The sequence below is a fragment of the Eumetopias jubatus genome, unplaced genomic scaffold, assembly GCF_037043125.1.
Source record: "Eumetopias jubatus isolate StellerSeaLion01/CBP00866 unplaced genomic scaffold, mEumJub1_p1.0 scaffold_10, whole genome shotgun sequence".
Classification (NCBI taxonomy): Eukaryota; Metazoa; Chordata; class Mammalia; order Carnivora; family Otariidae; genus Eumetopias; species Eumetopias jubatus.
This window is the reverse complement of record NW_028274816.1, coordinates 38,963,337-38,982,456: the sequence shown is the minus strand read 5'-3', so window position 1 is coordinate 38,982,456 and position 19,120 is coordinate 38,963,337. Positions and strand designations below refer to the sequence as shown.

The following is a 19,120-nucleotide window of genomic DNA, read 5'->3' as shown; positions in this document are numbered from 1 at the left end:
CACGGGTCATGTACTCACTGTTGATGACCGCTGTGGCCAGGATGGACGCCATGCCGGCCTGCTGGGGCAGGAGCTGGATGTCTGCATGTGCGGGGGCTGGGCACTCAGGCTCTGCTGGCTCCTCCTTCACAGGGTGGCTGGGGGTGCCCTGGGGCTCGGCCGCCGTGAGCAGCACGCTCAGCAGTCCGCCCGCGGGCACCGGCTTGGTGAGTCTGCACCAGAGGGCTTCATCTGTGGGGGCAAAATCCTCGGTGGCGGGAGGGCCACGGGCGACTCACCCTACCATCCCGAGCCCCTCCCCACGGCCCCCTCTTGGAGACCAGGGGTCTGAAGTCTGAGGTGGGGGATGGAATCCAGGCCCTGGTCAGGGGGTGACCGTCTGGCTCCCTGGGCCTGCCCGCTCCCACCTAGTGGGAGGGCCCTGAAGACGCACGGCTGCCTGGAAGAAGGGTGGCCTGAGGGACAGGCAGCAGGGCCCTGGGCCAGGGGCCAGGGGCTGCCAGGCAGGCACTCCCGCTTCTCACAGCTCCACCAGGAGCCACCGTTCCCGCGGTAGCCAGCAGGGGGCAGCCTCTGCCAGCCACCCAGGCACCCGCCTGCTCACCTCCTGCACCCTGCTTGAGGCCACCAGGAACCCTACACCCCAGGCCAGCCTCGCGTCCGTCAGCTCCCGTGAGGACCTTGTCCTGCCTGGCAGACAGTGGCCAGAGTCCTGCTGATCGGGGCGGGAGGGGCAGGCCAAGCAGCACTAACTGGACTGCTTCCTGGCTGGGTGTACAAACCCAGGGCTGACAGCACCTCCAAGCACCCCTTGATGGGTCGGGGGCTGGGATCCTCCCCCACCCATGGAGGGGGACAGAGGGGTGAAGGGTGGCCCAAGTTCCCAGACGCTGGGCTCAGCACCTGCGCTGGACCTCCATCAAGCCACGGAGGCTCCCATGTGGGGACAGAGCTGGAGGAAGGGGCTGCCCACAAGGCCCCCTGGGCTGGGCACATGCCGCCAGGCCTGCCCCTGACGGCCTCTGGCTCCCTCCTGAAATGAGAGCTGCCCGCAGGACAGGGCTTTGGCTCCTCCGGGAGCATTCAGCTGAATGTGCTGCGTGCAGGGAGGCGACATGGCCGTGGCACCCCCCCGAACATTCCAGCAAAACAGAGCCCCCCACTGGGGAATGAGGCCCTCTCCTGTGGTTGCTGGGCATACACCCTCCCGACGGCCACGCTGGCTGGACAGACCTAGTGTGGCCGTAGAAATTGTCACGACTCTGTGCTGGCATCATCCCCTTGGGGACGGAGGGGATCTCCACTGCCCTGACATGCTGGTTGTCACACACCGAGAAGACCGTGTCACCCTTCGCTTAGGGGTCAAACCTCCCAGGCAGGCGGGACCGTGGGCTTGGCGATGGAAGCCCCTGCCTCACGTCTGAGTGGCCTGAGCTGTCTGAACTGAGCAATAGGGGAGGGGGATGCTCCCCCTCCTCCCTCCCGGGCCACACCTTCTAGAAGGTGCAGGGAGGCAGGCCCAGAAACAGAGGCCTGAGAAGGCCAGGGAACGTGGCCCCGGCCCCACAAGGCTGGGTCTGAACATGGCCCTCCTGCTCTTCCCCAGGACGAGCCAGACCACATAGGACTATGGTCTAGCTGGTACCTTGGCCCACCTGGCCTGGGATTCTCTGCTGACTCTGGCGGTCTCCCAGAGGCCCAGGAAAAGCAGCAGTGCCCCGGGCCCCCGAGACCCCAGGGCTGACCTCTTCAACCAGGGTGCCCGGAGGCCTGGCCCTAGCTCGCCTACTCTGCTCAGCCCGGCAGGCTGCTTTCCCTTTAAGGGCCAGCTGAGTGGTCCCCACCTGCCGGAAGGCCGCGAGGGAAGCGCCATGATACCAACCCTTCCTGTAGATCTCCGCGTTGGCTTCGGCCTCGGTCAGGGCCTGCGGCAGCGACGTCAGCCAGCAGGGCTGGTCCTCCAGCAGCAGCGTCAGGGCAGGGCCCTGGTGGGGGGGGGGGGGGGAGGAGGGGGCTCATCAAGGACCCGGCATGGGAAGACGCTGGCCGAGGGTCCCGCGTGGCACCCAGGGAGGAGTCCGTGACCCCCTGGCAGGGAGGCCAGGCTGCAGCCTGCTGCCCCTAACTGGGCGCTGTGCAGCCAACAACGAGCAGGCAGCCGGCACCTCCCACGTGCGGGGCATTGGACCCTCTTGGAAACTGAGGCCCAGGGAGCGGCGGAGCCGGGATTCGCGCCCACATCTGTGTTCTCGCCCTGCCTCCCTGCTGTGGCAGGCTGCTGGGTGCTACGGGGCAGCCCGTGGGGCACACGGGCCAGACCGAGCACAGGTTCCTCCCACACAGGCCCCCAAAGTGAGCTCCCAGAGCTGAGGCTGAGAGTGGCCTTGAGGAGACGGTGTCTCCCCAGAGAGGGGCTTCTAGGTCCTCCCCAAGGTTGGGGGGTGGTTCCCTGCCTGCTACAGGGCATGGCAGGCCCACCTCTGTCCCGTCCACCCTGAGGCCAGCCCACGGCAGACACAAGCACATCCTCCTGGGCCCAGTAGCTGAGGCCCCCAGGCAGCAACATGACCCCATGCCAAGGATGGCTTGGCCTCCCTGCGGCTCCCAGAGACTGACATCCGTGTGTGGGGTTAGGGCGGAGGGGGAGAGGGGGCAAATGGTGTGGCTCACGCCAGCACCACCTCGCCCATCCACCTCCTCCTCCTGGCTCTGTCCGCAAGCTGGGCCTTTGCAGTGCCTGGAAGGCAAGAGTGCTCTGGGCTCAGCCCATGAGGCTGCTGCTGCTGGGGGCCTGCAGAGTGGGGCTCCCTGATTTCTGACACCCAGGGCCACCCCAGCAGGAGAGGAAGCACACTGGTGCCAGGGAGGGAGGGCAGCCCGCGGCCCCGCTCTGCGGCCTGGCCCCTGGTCAGACATTGAGACCAGGCACAGGTCTGTGGGGGCAGAACCCTGGCCTGGCTTTGCCCTAGGAGGTTGGGGTGACCCCTGCCACATCGGGCCCTCAGCCCTAGTGCCAGGCCTGGGGTCTGGGCCGGCTGCTCCGACCAGGGGTGCCCAAGCTCTGCCACCAGGCACAGTACGCACCCACTTTGGGGCTTTTGTTTTATGCAAATAAGTGCATTTTATTCAGAAATGGTGCATGGGGACCTTGCGTCGGAGAACAAGTATCACCTGGAAACGCTGCCACCTAGACTGGGTGGCTGTGTGCACCCCAGGGGCCCACGCAGCCGCCAGCCGGGACACCACCATGGTGGGACATGATGGTGTGTGAGGTGTCCTCCGATTCTGGGTACCTCCCTGCCAGGTCCAAGCCCGGGTGATTCCCTGGGCTTTGCCACCTGCCCATGGACACCACAGGCTCGGGAGCCGGGCTTTGGGGTCCAGGCCAGGCGTGGCCTCCCCTGCTGTGACCTTGAGCTGAGTACCACCCTGCAATCCGAGGTTAGCCCTCTGTCCACTCTGCCCGCTCGTCCCTACCCTGCGGCAGGCTCAGGCCCACGAGCCAAGCGCTCCTGGGGAGACCCCTAACAAGGCTGGGGCAGCATGGCCAGTGGGGTGGCCATGGAAGGGGCAAGTGGCGACTAGTGGCCAGGGGGCCAAGCTCTAGCCATGGGAGCAGAAGCGGCCTGCACCCATGCCTGCCCTCTCTGCAAATGGGCACTGCCCCTCATGCTCGGAGCTGTGACCCAATCCACGTGCTTGTCGCAGGCCTGCCATCGCCTTGCTACCTGCTCCCGGTGGTGGGGCTGGGTGGTCGAGGCCTCTCTGCCACTCAGCCCCTCCTAGGGCACTGGAAGCATCGATCTGCGCGAAGCCCTCCCTTCCAGCCGTGCCCACCTGTGCGCAACCAGCACACAGAAAACAGGAGCCCCCCTGCCTCCTTGCTTTCACCTTCCCTTCGACCGGCAGGACACAGCAGGTGAGGGCTGAGCCTTTGGATGCAGAAGGCTGGGGTCCACTGGGGCCCCAGGTCAGCAACTGCCACAGGTCAACTCAGGGAGACCATCTCTGCCACGACAGGCAAACCCTGCTTTTTGCAGACAGCTGGTGATCCCACAGCTGGGGGTCCCGCCAGCTCAAAGGCTTCTGCTGGGGCCACAGTTGCGGGGGGGGGGGGAGGGGGCACAGCGGCCGGGCGGGGTTGCCACCGCGGCAGGTGACCGGTGGCCCCCACGTCCAGCTGCACTGACCTGGAGAGCGGCTTGCAGCAAGGCGGGGCCGGGCCTCCTGAGTCTCTAATGAATATTAATGAGCAGAGGAGGGTGAAAAAAATTAATCTGCCTGATCCTCCGATTGGCGCTGTGGTAACGATATGAAATCTAATTATTCGTCCCAATATTTCTAACCCTCAAACTGAGACTGACAGCCTCCCGGTAGGTTTAATGCTTATCACTCGCAGAAGCTGCGTGCTCCCAGCATGATAAAAACGCGCACGGCTTTGCTGACGCTGCAGAACCCCTCGTTCTCCGTGTACTGCCCGCGAGCGAGGGCGGCAGCGCTGCGGTCCCGCCAGGGCCCAGCGCCCGCGTGGCGACGGCGGGCAGGCCGGGAGGACAGGGAAAGGAGCAGAACGGGCCGGGGGGTCTGGGGCCGCCCGACTCGGCCCGTGACCCCTTGATGCTGGGGCATGGCCCCCCCGCCACTTGAATGGGGGCGGCTGGGGACATGACCTTCCATGGCCTCTCTCCCAGGCCTGCGCTTTGGTCCTAGGGGTGTGGGGCCACCAGCTGGGGAGGGTCTGACGGGTTTTTCTCTCCTTCTGCCCCAACCCCCCCAGTTCTGAGCAGCCCAGGAACAGAAGCCCCTTTCTCTGGTGGCTGAAGGCGTTGGGCCGAGGCAGGCCCTCTTCCCGGCCGGTGCTGCGCTGCCCGTACGCAGGGATGTGGGGTGTAAGCCTGGGAGGGGCTATGTGTTGCTTCCCTGCCTGGCCTGTGCTGCCGGCCACCTTCCCTCCACAGGCACCCCCGGGTCCCATCTGGGTCCAGCTCACCCTGGACCGGCCGTGTCCGGGTTCAGGAAGAAGCCTCTCCACCCACCCAGGCTGCAGCCCCTTGGGGTCGTGCCTGTTCCTCCTGGCTCCAGGATGGCCCCACCTGGCCCTGAGATGATGGGCGGCCACTTGAAGTTCTCTGGGTGCATCTGAGACCACTCCTTGTTTCCCCGAACAAAGAGGTCAGTGTCTGGATTCTGTGCCTGCCGATAACCATCAGAAACTCTATCTCTGCACCATCCGCTGTGACTTTATCTGAGGCTGATCCCAAACCTTGCGGGCCATCTCATGAAACAGCATCAAGGGGACAGGGGGGTAGGGGCCCCATTCAGGCAGGGGAAGCGCCAGACCGCCCGGCAGAAGGTCAGTGGGGCTGCCCCAGCCTCCTCGGGGCCACTGTGGGGCAGGCTCATGGGAGGCCAGGGCTGGGGCAGGGCCCCCACCCACCTCCTTCCTTCAGCTCACCCCGAGGAGTCATGTCCCTGCGTCCTGCTCGCCCCCTCCCAGAGCCAAGTGACTTTCTGTCCTCGGCTCTTCCTCTCCCCCAGACCCTGCAAAGAACCTACTTCACAGATGAGGACTGAGGCCCACAGCACTGAGTGATGCCCAGGGCCACAGGAGGTGGGTGTGTGTACACAGGACGGGAACTGGGGTGTGCGTGATCTTCGCTTCCTTCCACCCACCCACCACCCACCACCCACCCACCACCCGTCCCCCCTCCACCACCTACCCGTCCACCCACCACCCACCCACCACCCGTTCCCCCCTCCACCACCTACCCGTCCACCCACCACCCACCCACCACCCGTTCCCCCCTCCACCACCCACCCACCACCCACCCACCACCCATTCCCCTTCCACCACCTACCCATCCACCCATCTACTCAACCATCCATCCATCCATCCATCATCCATCCACCCATCCATCCATCCATCCACCCACCCACCATCCATTCACCCCTCCACCACCTACCCATCCACTCAACCATCCATCCACCTATCCATCCATCCATCCATCCACCCACCCACCATCCATTCACCCCTCCACCACCTACCCGTCCACCCATCTACTCAACCATCCATCCACCCATCTACTCATCCATCCACCATCCATCCACCCATTCCCCCTCCACCACCTACCCACCCACCCATCTACTCAACCATCCATCCATCCATCCACCCACCCACCACCCATTCCCCCTCCACCACCTACCCATCCACCCATCTACTCAACCATCCATCCACCCATCCACCCATCCATCCATCCATCCACCCACCCACCACCCATTCCCCCTCCACCACCTACCCATCCACCCATCTACTCAACCATCCATCCACCCATCCATCCATCCATCCACCCACCCACCATCCATTCACCCCTCCACCACCTACCCATCCACCCATCTACTCAACCATCCATCCATCCATCCATCATCCATCCACCCATCCATCCATCCATCCACCCACCCACCATCCATTCACCCCTCCACCACCTACCCATCCACCCATCTACTCAACCATCCATCCATCCATCTACTCATCCATCCACCCATCCATCCATCCATTCACCCCTCCACCACCTACCCATCCACCCATCTACTCAACCATCCATCCACCCATCTACTCAACCATCCACCCATCCATCCATCCATCCATTTGCCCCTTCACCCACCTATCCTTAACTTCCTGCCTCCACCCATCCATCTGTTCATTTGTTGAACAGTCCCCCAGAGCCTGGTGTGTGCCTGGTGTGGGGGGACCATGAACAGAACATGCTGTCCTGATCTCCCAGTGTGGATGCTGGAGTGGGGAGGCTGATAAGAAACCACCAATGGAGGCAGAACGTGCGAGAGACACAGGCTGAGAAGAGCATGAAGTGTGGTGGGGGGTGATGTGGGGAGCTGTGTGGACAGCAGGGATGTGGGCCAAGTGGCCCGCAGCCCTCTCCCTCGGGTGGCCCTTGGGCTTAGGGAGGGAGCCAGCTGTAAGGGTGGGTCTGGTGCCCATGGCTGCCCTGGCCCCAGTGTGGCGGGAGGTGTCCCAGGGTCCCTCAGACCAGGCGGTTCCTCCTCCTGGGCCTCCAGGAGGCCGGTCTGATTTGACCCTTTGCACCCACAGCATCTCCCAGACCCTGCTCCTACAAGTGCAGGTGGAGAGGCTGAGGTGGGGGGGGGGAGGGAGTCAGAGACCCAGAAAGGGCAATGGCAGGCCTCCCGTCCAGAGGACGTCCACCTCAGAGCGCCCCACACTGCCTTCCTCACCACCCTGGTACTCCAGCCAAGCCTGGACCTGACCATCTCCTCAGGGGCTGCCCCATGGAGGGTCAGAGGCCAACCTGGGCTGGACTCTGGCTCTGCTGCTTGCTAGCTCTGTGGAGCAGGCTGAATGTGCCCCCAAAGACATGTCTACCCAGAGCCTGTGGACACAGCCTTATTTGGAAAAAGGTCTTAGCAGATGTGATTAAATTAGGGACAATCCAGATGACATCCTTCTAGATTATCCAGTGTCCTAAATCCAGTGCCGAGTGTCCTTATAAGAGCAAAGAGGCAGAGGTGGGTGGCCCTGCTGGGAGGCTGGGCTCTGCTAGGCAATGACCCCTGGTGCCAGCCTCAAGGCTTCTTGCACAAGGGCTGCTCAGAGCCCATGGGGCCCTGAGGGCCCTGGCCCCACTGCCATCTCCAGCTGAGGGATGGGGGAGACCCACCCAAGGTCCCTCTATGCCGATCCCTGCATGAAGATGCACGACAGGGCAGGGCTCAGCTGGTCTCATTCCAACCACTCCGGAAGGGGCTTCTCCCCATTGGACCTGCTGTCCTCCTGGGCAGCCACAGCCCCTGCTGCCAGGTCTCACTGATGTCATGGTGGTCTCATGGCTATAGTGGGTAAGCCCTGGGGGGACTACTGGACAGATGGGTCGAGCCACTGTGGGCCAGCCTCGGCATGAGAGTTTGCTCATTCATTTGTTCGCTCATCTGCTCATTCATCCATCCACCCACCCACCTATCTATCCATCCATCTATCCGACCGTCTGTCCATCCATCCACTGATACATCCATCCGTCCGTCCATTCATCCGTCCATCCACCCATCCATCTGCCATCCATCCATCCATCTATCCACCCACCCACCCAGCCACCCAACCATTTTGAACATTTTTTTGGTATATGACTACAAATTTTAGAGTTGGCTGGGTTTCCAAATCCTGGGAAGGGGAAGCCACAGCTGGATCAGGGAGGGACCTGCCCAAGGTCACACAGCATGTTGGTGCAGGAACCACTCTTGACCCAACCCTGGCCAGGCTCTGTGCACTTGCTGTGTGTTTCCTGGGGCTCCCACCCCCAAAAGTCGTGTGTGTGTGTGTGTGTGTGTGGACTGTGAGAGGAGCCCTCCATTCCCCCTCCCATCTGCAAGCAGCCCAGGGGCTGAGGAAACCAGCAGGGAAGGGTTGCCACACTCTATCAGAGCCCCCCTCTCTCCTTCCTCTCCAAACAGCTAAGACAAACTGCCTGGCGGCTGATAGGACGATCTGGGGTAGGAGGTGCATGGGGGACAGAGCTGGGACCCATCAGCTGAGCTCGATAAGGGGCTCGCTGAAATGTTAGCAAAAATATTTAGACAATAAATGAAGTATCGGAAAGGCGCACGTATCTTTAAGAAATCAATCATCGTGTACGGTGTGTCTGGACACTCGGCGCCAAGGCGCAGATAGCGCCTGCTGGGGAGATAAGGGTTAATCAAGGATTTAATTCTGTAGGAGATAAAGCTGCAGGGAAGAGCCTGAGAGGTTCCTTCCTCCCTCAGCTCCTCGGCAAGAGCCTCAAAGGCCACTGGCTTCCCTGGCGCTGGTCCCTCGCTCCCCGTGGACATTATCTCTCCGCCTGGAGAGCGTCTCCAACCTCGTGCCAAGTCTCCCCAGGCTGACCTGCGCCCCGGGCCCAAGGAGGACAAAACCCTCAGAGGGGAGGGCGGGGCGGGGACCTGGCCAGGATTCTGGGGCCAGCTCAGCCCTGTCCTTACAGAGCCCGCAGGGGTCTCCGCTTGAGCAGACGTGGGTTGCAATTCTCCCTCTGCTATTTGATCCTGGTGAGTTTACCAAGTCACTTAACCTGCTGGAGACTCAGTTTCCTCATCTGTAAAATGGGGAGTATGCCTCACCATGGTGCAGCTGGGGAAGACCAGGGCCTGGGCGTAAGGATGGGCGCACCTCGGTGTGTGCAGTGAGCGACACCTGTGTGTCCTGGAGGGACTGACTGTCTCCAGAGTGGGGGAGCAGAGGAGAGAGGTGCAGGCCGCACGCAGCTGCACCCCTTTGTCCTGTCACTGCTTATGAGAATTAGGAGCCAGGGAGCTCCCAGCCCACACACTCCTCCTTCCAGCCATGAACTGCCCCTCAACAGCCCACCCTTTGAAAAGAGAACTGCTGCTTGCATGCCTCCAGTGATGGGGAGCTCATTGCCTCAAGAGACTGCCCTGAACACCAGGGTCTCCATTCCCGCAGCGGAGCCAAAGTCTGCCTTGTGGTTGCCACTGTTTTCTCCCTGCTTGGGCCATGGGACAAGAGGGTCAGCCGTCCTGCAGGGTGGTGGTAAGCTGCCCTGGAAGGCGGGTGTGCCATCAGCTGCCCCACTTCGCAGACCGGCTACAGCTCTGCCCGCCCACCCTCTCCTCTGCAGGGATGCTGGAGGGTCTGCAGGCTCAGGCCCCAGGGACCCCTCAGGGCCTCCCTGTGTCCCCACTGAGGCCCCACAGGCTCAGGAAGCAGAAGCTCAAGGAGCTCAGGAACCTGCCTGGGAGCAAAACTGCCATGAGGGAGGAGGCCACGGGATCGGGACCCTGCGCCACAGGGATGGCCTGGTCACGGGCTGGGAGCCCTCGGTCCTGGGCCAGCCTCCCGCTGAGTGGCTGAGGCCTGCACGTGCTCCCCTGAGCCTGGGCGCTCTGCTGTGATGGGTGGTGTGGATGGCCCAGGGGGCCTCAGCCGGGCTGCATGTTTAGACCCTGGGAGACTGCCCAGATCTCTGGAGGCCCAGGCCCAGGCCCCAGCCCAGAGATTCTGACTCCGGTGGGTACTGTGAACGGTGGTCTGAGGGTCTGCAGCTGGGGACTCCTCCTGCAGCTCCCCACCAGCCCTGTGGACACTGTGCAGCCCGAGTTCCTGCACCCTGGTTTCTGCGGCTGAGAAATGGGGGCTCTGTCGGGCTGGAGCCGGATGGGGCTGTCAGGGCAGCATGGGGCCTCTAGGTGTGGGCGGACCCTTCCCTGCAGCCCTGACACTGCCTGCTGACCACACGGAGGCTGACCAGAGGCCCACACCTGGGGCCTGAGGACCAGGAGGCCCAGCACTGCGGGGCACCCGCCAGCCAGGGTGCACCTGGATCAAGTCGCACCTGAATGCAACATCGGGAATCAAAAAGGGCCCAGGCCGTGGCCGTGCCTGCACGTCTGGGGTGCCTGAGCCCAGGCTTGAGGGGACCTACTCCGGGTGCCTCCTGGCCTTTCAAGCGAGTGGCAGCAGGGCTGGGAGAGGCTTCTTGAATACACGTCACGGTCAGGTCCCTCCTGGTTCCGGTCCTACCCCATGCTGCCCATTCAGCTGCCTGGTTTCCCATACATCAGTGCCCTTTCTTCCCCAAAATGTATTTTCAAAGGGGCCTTTGTACCCATGCGAGAGGACGCAGACCGACTTGCCATAAACAGAAGGCAGTCCACAAGTAACCCCGAAGCGAGTGACCCCCTGGCGGTGGCGACTAGTGGAGGGCGCTGCCCGGGTGGGCTTCTTACTGACACAGGCCAGAAGTGCTGGGGAGGTGAAGGACCCTGAAGGACCCACAGGGACGAACTGAACCTTAGCCTCTGCTGCTGCGGTCCCCCAGCTCCCAGAAAACTGCCTCGCTTGCCCCTGTCCACGAAGGCCAGGTCCAGCCTCCCACTTCACACACCCATTTCTTTCTCTATCTTGCCAGCTTCTACTCATCCATTAAGGGCCTCTTCCAAAAAGCCCTTCCCATGTCACCTCCTCCAGGAAGGCTTCCATGTGCTTCCAGGCAGTCAACTCCTTCCTGCCGTCCTGGTCCCAACACCTCAGGCCCCCCTCTCCCGACCCACTGCACGCGGAGGGGCAGGCGCTCCTAGGCTGGAGCATAACCCTGGCTTGGCTCCAGGGGCGGAGGGGGTCTGTGCCCTGGGCCAGCCTGTGCCCTGGCTGCGGCCCTGCGGCTGGTGGGGGGGGTTGCCGGGGGTGGGGCTCCTTACCGGTTCCACTTGCCCAGGGGACAAGGCTCTGCTCTGGAGGTTCCCGCGGAATGGGCCCCAGGACAGGCCCTCGGTGAGGCTGCGTCGAGCCCGCACGCACCTCTGCCCGTCCTGCAGCAGCAGCTCCAGCTCGCCTGTGGGGAGAAACATCGGGGGTGTGAGGCGTGCCCCTTGGCGGCGACCACCCAGCCCCGCCACCTGCCTGGCACAGTCCAGCTCAGCAGCTCCATCCCCGGTGGGGATGGGGGTGCCCTGGGGGCCTGAGTTATGGGGACGGCGGCCAGTGTGTGGTTCTGGGAGCCGGACCGGCCCCGGCAGCAAGCCCTTGTCTGGGGGACAGCAGAGACGGGAGGGGGTGTCTGTGGCTGGATTTGAGCCGGTAGGACCATGGCTGCTCTGTGAGGACACGTGTCTCCTGTAGCACCTGCCCGTGCCCAGGATGCACGCATGGACTTGGGTCAACCCCGCAGCTTACGTTAGGGGGGCACACGGTGGAGGGCGAGGAGGTGGATGAGGCTTGCCTCCTGGTCTCCGCACAGAGTCCTCCCAGCCCCCCCCACCAGCCTGAGCCCCCCACATCCACACAGCAAGCCTGTGGCGGAGGCTGTGGAAATGCTGGGCCCTGATTTCCCCATCTCTAAGACTTCCTGTCTCCTGGCGCTGCACGAGGCTTGAATGCGTTCATCCACCAACACGCTTAGCACAGTTCAGAGGGGAAACCAAGTCAAAGAGCCACGCACCTCCCCATGGCCCTCGGCGAAGCCAGAATCTGCCCCTGGGTGGTCCTGACGTTGGCTCCGTTCACTCCCTGCAGATCGGCAGGGACAGGGACTGTCCCCAGAATGCTGCTGCCCCCAACCACCCTCCCAGGACCGCCACTCACTTTCTGGAAAGGTCTGGGCCCTGAGTCTTCCTGCCTCTCTGCATGGCCTCTCCTAGCTCAGGGTGTAAGACGCTCGGGGGCTGCGGCCACCTGTGCCATGGTGGGGGGCGGGGCTGCAAACTCTCCAGGCGCCGACAGCTCCCATGGCCCAGGCGGTGGCCCCCGTGGCACGTGTTGGAGGGCCACCACAGGATGTGGTCACATTTCTACAGACAGACGGGCCTCTGCTCTGAGTCCCTGAGAATGTCATTCTCCCCAGGGCGGGACGTGGGGTCGGACAGGGTCTGCATTCAGGCTCCCGGGTTCAGCCCAGCCTCACTGCGCGGTCCACAGGACCTTCTACAATGGGCTGAATGATGGCGCCCGGAAGACACCTCCACCTAGAACTTGTGAATGTGCACTTATTTGGAAAAAGGGTCTTTGCAGATGTAATCAAGTTAGAAGCCCGAGAGGAGACCATCCTGGATTTAAGGTAGGACCCTAAATCCAACGACAGATGTCCTTATAAAAGACACACAGAAGAGACAGAGAAGGCGGCCACGTGAAGACAGGCAGAGACCAGAGTGATGGGGTCAAGAGGAAGCCGCACTGTAGCCCCTGGAGCTGGGGAGAGAGGAAGGACCCTCCCCCCAGAGCCTCCAGAGGGAGCGCGGCTCAGCGCTCCAGTGTGGAGAAAACAGATTTCTGATGTGTTAAGACCCCAAGGTTGTGTGTGTCGGGGACACCCTGGGAGATTCACACCGGGCATGTCACCTGCTCTGCCTGAGCCTCGTGGGACAAGGGCATGCGGTGGTCACGCCCTCAGAGGGCGGTCCCTTCCCTGCTCCCACGCCCTCTGCCCAGGAAGGCTGGGCCACCTTGTACCTTGGGTGCCATCGGGGCTGCCTGGGCCCATGGAGGCCTCACGTGGCCTGGCCTGGTCCCCAAGCAAGCGCTGTGGCGGCAGCCCCACTTCCTGGAGCCCCGATCGGGCAGGCTGTGGCCTTAATGGGCCCGATTATCAGATAACTGCCGGCCTAATGGCAGAGATAAGGTGTAAATACGCCAGGAGGCCCAGCTAAAACGTTCTAACTGGGTCCTTGTCTTCCCAGGGGCAGATAAGATGGCAGGGGACCAGGTCAAGCCTGAGGAGGCCGGCGCCCCTTTATCAGCCCCCCAGAGAGGGGGGCAGAGACTGGCTCTGTCCCTTTGCAGCTCGCTCATGAGGGGCCATGTCCCTTGCCAGCCCAACCAGGGCCCCTGGGCCCCCGCCCAGGGCGCTGCCCATGGGCCACCCCCTCCCTGGCCCCGCAGGCCCCATCCTCAGGGATGGGAGTGTGACCCAGCCGGCACAGTCACCCACCCCTGCTCCAGTGGTCTGATGGAGTGGGCCCTCTCTTTACGCCCCCGGTACGGGCGAGGACACTGAGGCCTCGAGAGGTCACGAAGCTGGCAGCGGGATGTCAGGGTCTGAACCCAGGCCCCTGGGTGTACGTGGGTCTCTGGTTCCCGCCCGCTGGCCCTCAGGGGACGGGCGTGCATGAGGGAGCATAGGAGGAAGAGAAGGCTGTCTAAAGGCAAGCTTGCGGGGACTCATTTGTCGTCCACCCATCTGCCAAGCCATCCGAGGCTGGTGGGGAGCTCGTGATGGACTGAGCCTGGGCACCTCCCACCCTGACTCCCCAGCCCATGGCGGGGGGCGGGGGGTCAAGGAGGAACTGTCCAGTGTCCTCATGCTGCAGCCTGCCCCTCTGCGGGCAACCAGAAACCTCAGAGCAATCCGGGCTCGGCTCGCACTTGGGCCTCTGACCAGGGATGGTCGCACGCCTCTCTGGACTGCATTTCTCCTGCTGGGACCCCAGACGAGACAGGGCAGGTGACCGGGAGCCCCTCCATTTCCACCTCATTCCCTGTCAGCCTCCAGAGCATGTGGAAGGAGCCCATTCTGGCCTCGTCGGGCACGGAGCCCCCATTAGGACATGACACCTTCCACCTGAGGCTGGTGGCCCACCTTCCCATGGGAGGAGCAACTGGGAATTCAGTGTGTGGGGGGCTGGTGCGGGGGTCCCTGAGAGTGGAGGAGGAGTGGGGGCAGCCCTGGGCTGTCTCAGGGCCCCGGCCTCGTGGTGATAGAGGGAAGGAGCCGAGCCAGTGTGCCTCCCCATCCTGCCCACGTGGGCACCCACAGGCAAACAGCCACGCTCCCTAATCGGAGCCCCAGGGCCGGTGGGCCGAGCCTGCCAGATAACAGTGTGGCTGGTGTTTCCCACGGCAGCCACACTCCATCTTCTGGGTATCATGCATTGCCAGAGGGAAGGCTGGCCCCCGATAAAGGCTGCCATTCTGCAAGCCTGAGGGCAGAACCCACTCAGGCCTGGGAGAGGTGAGGAGGCCAGGGAACCGAGGAACTTGGGCTGGGGATAGGTCAATGCTCACCACGAAAACCCACCTTTCTGCTTCAGGGAGGCCGGCTCTGAAGGGCTGTGCATTAGGAAGGGCTGTGGCAGGTACCTGGCTGGGGGAGGGGAACATGGCTGGATCTCAGCCCCAGCTCACCCAGAGCCCTTGTTACAGTGCACAACCTGGGCAACTGTATATGGTGGCCCTGGTGATGTTCAACATCCATCTACTCAGATAAGCTATTTCTAGCAAACAGTTCCTGTCCAACCTTTTGCATGGTGGAAACAGGGTCAAGGGTATTGGAGCCTAGTTAGCACCTGCCAGAGACCCTCTCCTAACCAGAAGCAAAATTGCATCAGCAAAGTGGGGTGGGTGGGGCCACCCACTCCTGGCAGGCCTGGGAGCCTCATAAGGGTTCAGCTCAAGGCCAAGAATGAAATAAAAGTATAGATGAGTGAGGGCAAGGGGCGAAGGGGTGGGAGACGCGGGGCTGGCGGGCAGGGACTGACAGGCAGGAAGACACAGTTATTTTTAAACAGCCTCTATAATAGCCAGAGGACCCGTGGTGGCCGAAGAGACAGCTCCCAACCACACACACAGGAAACCTGGGGCCACGAGCACCCCAGCCACACTGCAGGCTCTGTCTCTGGCCTCGGGGCTCAGTGCTCACTCAGTCACAAAACCCTGTGTGGGCACCTGGTACAGCGATGAGGGAGCCATAGCCTCTTGCCCTCTATGTCTCCCAGGAAACATGGGCGGTGGCAGCTGGGAGGGTGGGCCAGTTGGGGTGGGCTTCCAGGTGGAGGTGTCCTTTTCCTGGGCAGCCTCCTGTGATCTGGCTACTTTCTCTTCCCAGCTCCAGCCCGGTGCTGGCCTCCATCCCCGTAGTGAGCTACGGGGGTGATGCCACCCGCCCTGAGAACGCATGATCCCAACACGCTTCCTGGCCCCATTCATGGAGCCTTAGCCACGCGCCTGGTACAGTCCACTGAAGTTCTCCCCCACGCACAGAGGAGGACATTGGGGCTCAGAGAGGTTAAGCTACGGGCTCAAGACCCGCGACGGGGAGGTGAGAGGTGCACCAGAGCCCCAGCCACGCTCACGGCCAGGTCCCCGACACCCTTTTCTGGGCTGATGCAGAAGGTGGCAGGGCGACGGGGACGCCGCTGGAAGGGAGGTGGGTGTGCGCGGCAGGCTGACTCCTGCTGTGTCCTCAGTTTCCCGTTCCGTACTGGTCTCCTCGGGGAGGGGGCAGGCCCCCATGGGGGTCGGGCTCTCACTACAGACACCGCATCAGGGCAAGGACTAATTCATTCTGGCAAACAACCCCACACACATTATTTCAAGAACAAACACGCCGCAGCGGGATTCAATTTCGCCCCCCAAGCATCTGGGAGGAACCAGACGAGAGAATTCAGCCCTTGCATATTTACATGATTTAAATGTCGGTTTGGGTCTCAAAGCCCTCCGACAGCGTCCCAAGGGGACAAAGGAGGCAGGGCTGAAGGTTGCCCCTTCCGGGGTCCCGACAGAGGGGGTGGCCGGGTGAGAGACCTGGCGTCTGGGATCAGCAGGCCACGGCCGGGTCCCGCCGCTGCCCAGCGCCCGCTGGCCTCAGTTTCCAAGCCGGGCCGGTAGCTCTGAGGGTAAAGGCGAGCATGTCAGTCTGAGAGGCCAGCACTGCTCTTCCTCTCCCTGGGCTGTCCTGGGTCGTGGGGCCCAGCCCAGGGTGGCCACTGAGCCACGGCCCCCGGCCCGGCTCTGCCTCGTGCCCTGCAGAGCCCTTGGGGGCCAACCTCCACAATGCGCACAGTGAGCCAGTGAGGCGGCGGCTCTGGCCTGCAGAAGCGGCCCAGAGAGCTCGAGGTTCCACGGCAGGGGTGCAGCCACTGTGCCCAGACCTGACCTCCTTTCCGACGGAGGGGCCGGGGCTCTGACCCCGAGCGCATCAGGTCTTGGCCTCCCACGCCTGCGGCTGGCTTGTGGCTCTGACTGGAGGCAGCCCTGTGGTCTGTGGGAGTATCCGAGCTCAGGGGCTACCTCTGCACCCCACAGGCTGGCTTCTCCTTCCAGGGGCCAGGTGGTGCTCGTGGTAATGGCCGGTGGTCTCCAGAGCAGAGCGGCAAGCCCAGCTGCCCTGCAGCCCCCCGCCCTCACGGTGGGCTCTGGGGCCAATGCCAACGCTCACTGATCCAACTGGCCCATCGCCTGCCCCACCCTGTGCCTCCCAAGGGCCAGCTGGCCCCCGCCTTGTCGGGAGCGGCCCTATCTCAGGGATCACACTGTTTGCCTTTGATAAAAGTCACACACACACACACACAAAAAAAAGAGAGAGAGAGAGAAAGAGGGAGAGGGAGAGGAAGAAAGCCCCAGGGCCGAGCCGGCCCCACCCTGCGGGGTTCCAGAAGTCTCTGTGGGTGTGGGCCCAGAGTGGGGCAGGCTAGGAGGCTGTGTGTGTTTCCAACACGTCCTCTATCAGCATGGAAACCAGGCCCAGAGAGGGTGAGTGACTCTCTCAAGGTCACAGGGCACAGCAGGGCCGGCGGGGGGAAGTGGGGTGGCGTGGGGGGCACCGGCTGGCACAAGCTGTCCCACAATGAGGGGCCAGGCAGGCCCTTCCCTTACTCGCTCGGCCCCTCCCCTGCAGGTGCAGCCCCCTGGGCCCCACCCCCAGCCGGGGGCATCAGCCTAGAGGCCTATGCCCGTGTTCCTGAGGGTGGCGTGACTTGCCCAAGGTCACCGGCTGTCAAGTCCAGCCCTTTTTCTGCCCCCAACATAGCCCTCTTGACGGGGCAAGCCATAGCTCGGTGGCAGGTGAGGTCCTAGACGGACAGAGGCCACTGCCGTGTCCAGGGTCTGAGGGTCCTTCTGGAACTGCGCCACCTGGAGGAGGGGGTGGAAGGCGGACCCCTGCGAACCCCCGCACTGGGGATGATGCAGGAGTCTCTGCCAGCCCTGGGAGCTCTAGAACCCCGGATCTGTGTCCCAGCACGGACATCTCCCAGCCACGTGGGTCACCTCCCTCCTAGCGCTCGGTTTCTGCTGATGTGAAATAGGGGAGAAGAGCCCTCGCCTCCCAGGTCAGTGCAAGGTGAGGGGACGTGTGGCGCATGAAGGACACAGCGGGCGTGCAGGGAGCACTCACACGCGGCCCCGCCACAGCCCCAGGGGACATCCAGCCAGGCCACGGCGGTGCCCACGTGACGCTGGCCAGGCTCTCAACCGCTCTGGGCTCAGGGCGCCCCACTCCTAAAATGATGGCACCAGAGCCCACCCCTGGCGGTGATGGGACTTCCTACAGAGCCTATAGAGCACTGCAGGACCCCCAGTCCCTCCTCCAAGTCCTCAGTGGTGGGCCACAGCGGCTGCCCCCACCAGCTGCCCAGCTGGGTACCCCCAGCCTCAGCACGTGGGGAGATTTGGGACCTGCGTACGGCGGGCAGAGCCTGGTCACACGGATACACCAAACAGGGGCCATGGGCAGGCACGGAGGGCCACCTCCTGGACAGTTATCTTGTGAACAGAGAGCCCAGCCAGGTGGGTGGGCGCCCCCCGAAGCTTGGGAACCCCAGGCCTGTGGCCACAGAGCCTCTTGGACGGGATGGGAGGGCTGGTTCTGTGCGGGTGCCATGGTGTGCACCATCCTCCCAGGATCTGGCTGGAGGGGGCAAATCTGTGCTTGGGGAGAACTGTCTGGGGGGAGGGCAAGTTCCCATCAGCTTCTGGGAACATCTTCACCTGCTGGGCCCATCCTGTCAAGCCCCTATTTTTGCTTCTTATGTACAGATGGGGCAACAAGGCCAGAGGAGGGGGGCTGGGGACAGGCTGAGCAGGAGGTCCTTGTCTTGGGGCATGAGGAAGGCGTGGGGCTGTGTTCGGGTGGATCAGCAAGGTCCCAGTTCCCCGGGGGGCTGTCAGCTACCCCACAGGGGGCCTGCCCTGCTGCTGTCTCTTCTGTGGGCTGGCCTCCTCAGGCCTGGGGCAGTGGCAAGACTCCCGCTGGGGTGCTGACAGGCTTGGGGTGTCCTTCGTGCTATCTCACCTTGTAGGGCATGGGGAGTGCAGGTATGCCCACACAGCCTGGGCCCCCAGCCAGCCAGCATGTCCCCTGGACCAAGCCATTCCTGAATGCCACATCAGGAAACACTGGGTAGAGCCTGATTCCAAGGCCCCTTTGGGCACAGCCCACCCCATCTCAGGCCCCAGGCTCCCATCTGTGAGTAATGGGGACAAGGGGTTGGGGGGACATGGCTCAAAAAGCTTTTGGGGAAAAACAGTGGGGTCCATCTCCCGTGCTCTCTGCCAGTTGAGAAAAGCAAGGATTGGAGAAGTTGAGGGATTGTCTGAGGTCACTCTGACCCCAACTCAGCCAGCACGTCTGCACTCACACGGATCTGGCATATCAAGTGGCCGGGCCAGGAAGTGACCCTCATGCCCAGGCTGTACGTGCAGGTGGCGGCCCCACGGCATCTGGCGTGGCCACGAGAGAGGGTCACTGGACACGTGCTGCCGCTGGCCAGTAACACGGGTGGGGGGTGGGCACGGACACACATGCGGTCCCCGGCTCAGGAGCCAAATCACTTGAGGTCTCAGCACGTTAGTGGCTCTCAGGGACCT

The 19,120-nt window shown here is 63.1% G+C and overlaps 1 protein-coding gene across 2 annotated transcripts in view; it reads right to left on the bottom strand.

The window, feature by feature from the left end:
• The window catches only part of ZFPM1 (zinc finger protein, FOG family member 1), a 67,390-nt gene that overhangs the window by 5,743 nt on the left and 42,527 nt on the right, over window positions 1-19,120 (bottom strand). For both annotated transcript variants that reach the window (XM_088027530.1, XM_028097398.2), the window contains exons 4-6: window positions 11,242-11,375; window positions 1,883-1,985; window positions 19-231 (exon numbers count right to left, since the gene is read on the bottom strand). In XM_088027530.1, the coding sequence (XP_087883656.1) occupies window positions 19-231; window positions 1,883-1,985; window positions 11,242-11,375 (450 nt within the window). The remainder of the gene's footprint in view (window positions 1-18; window positions 232-1,882; window positions 1,986-11,241; window positions 11,376-19,120) is intronic.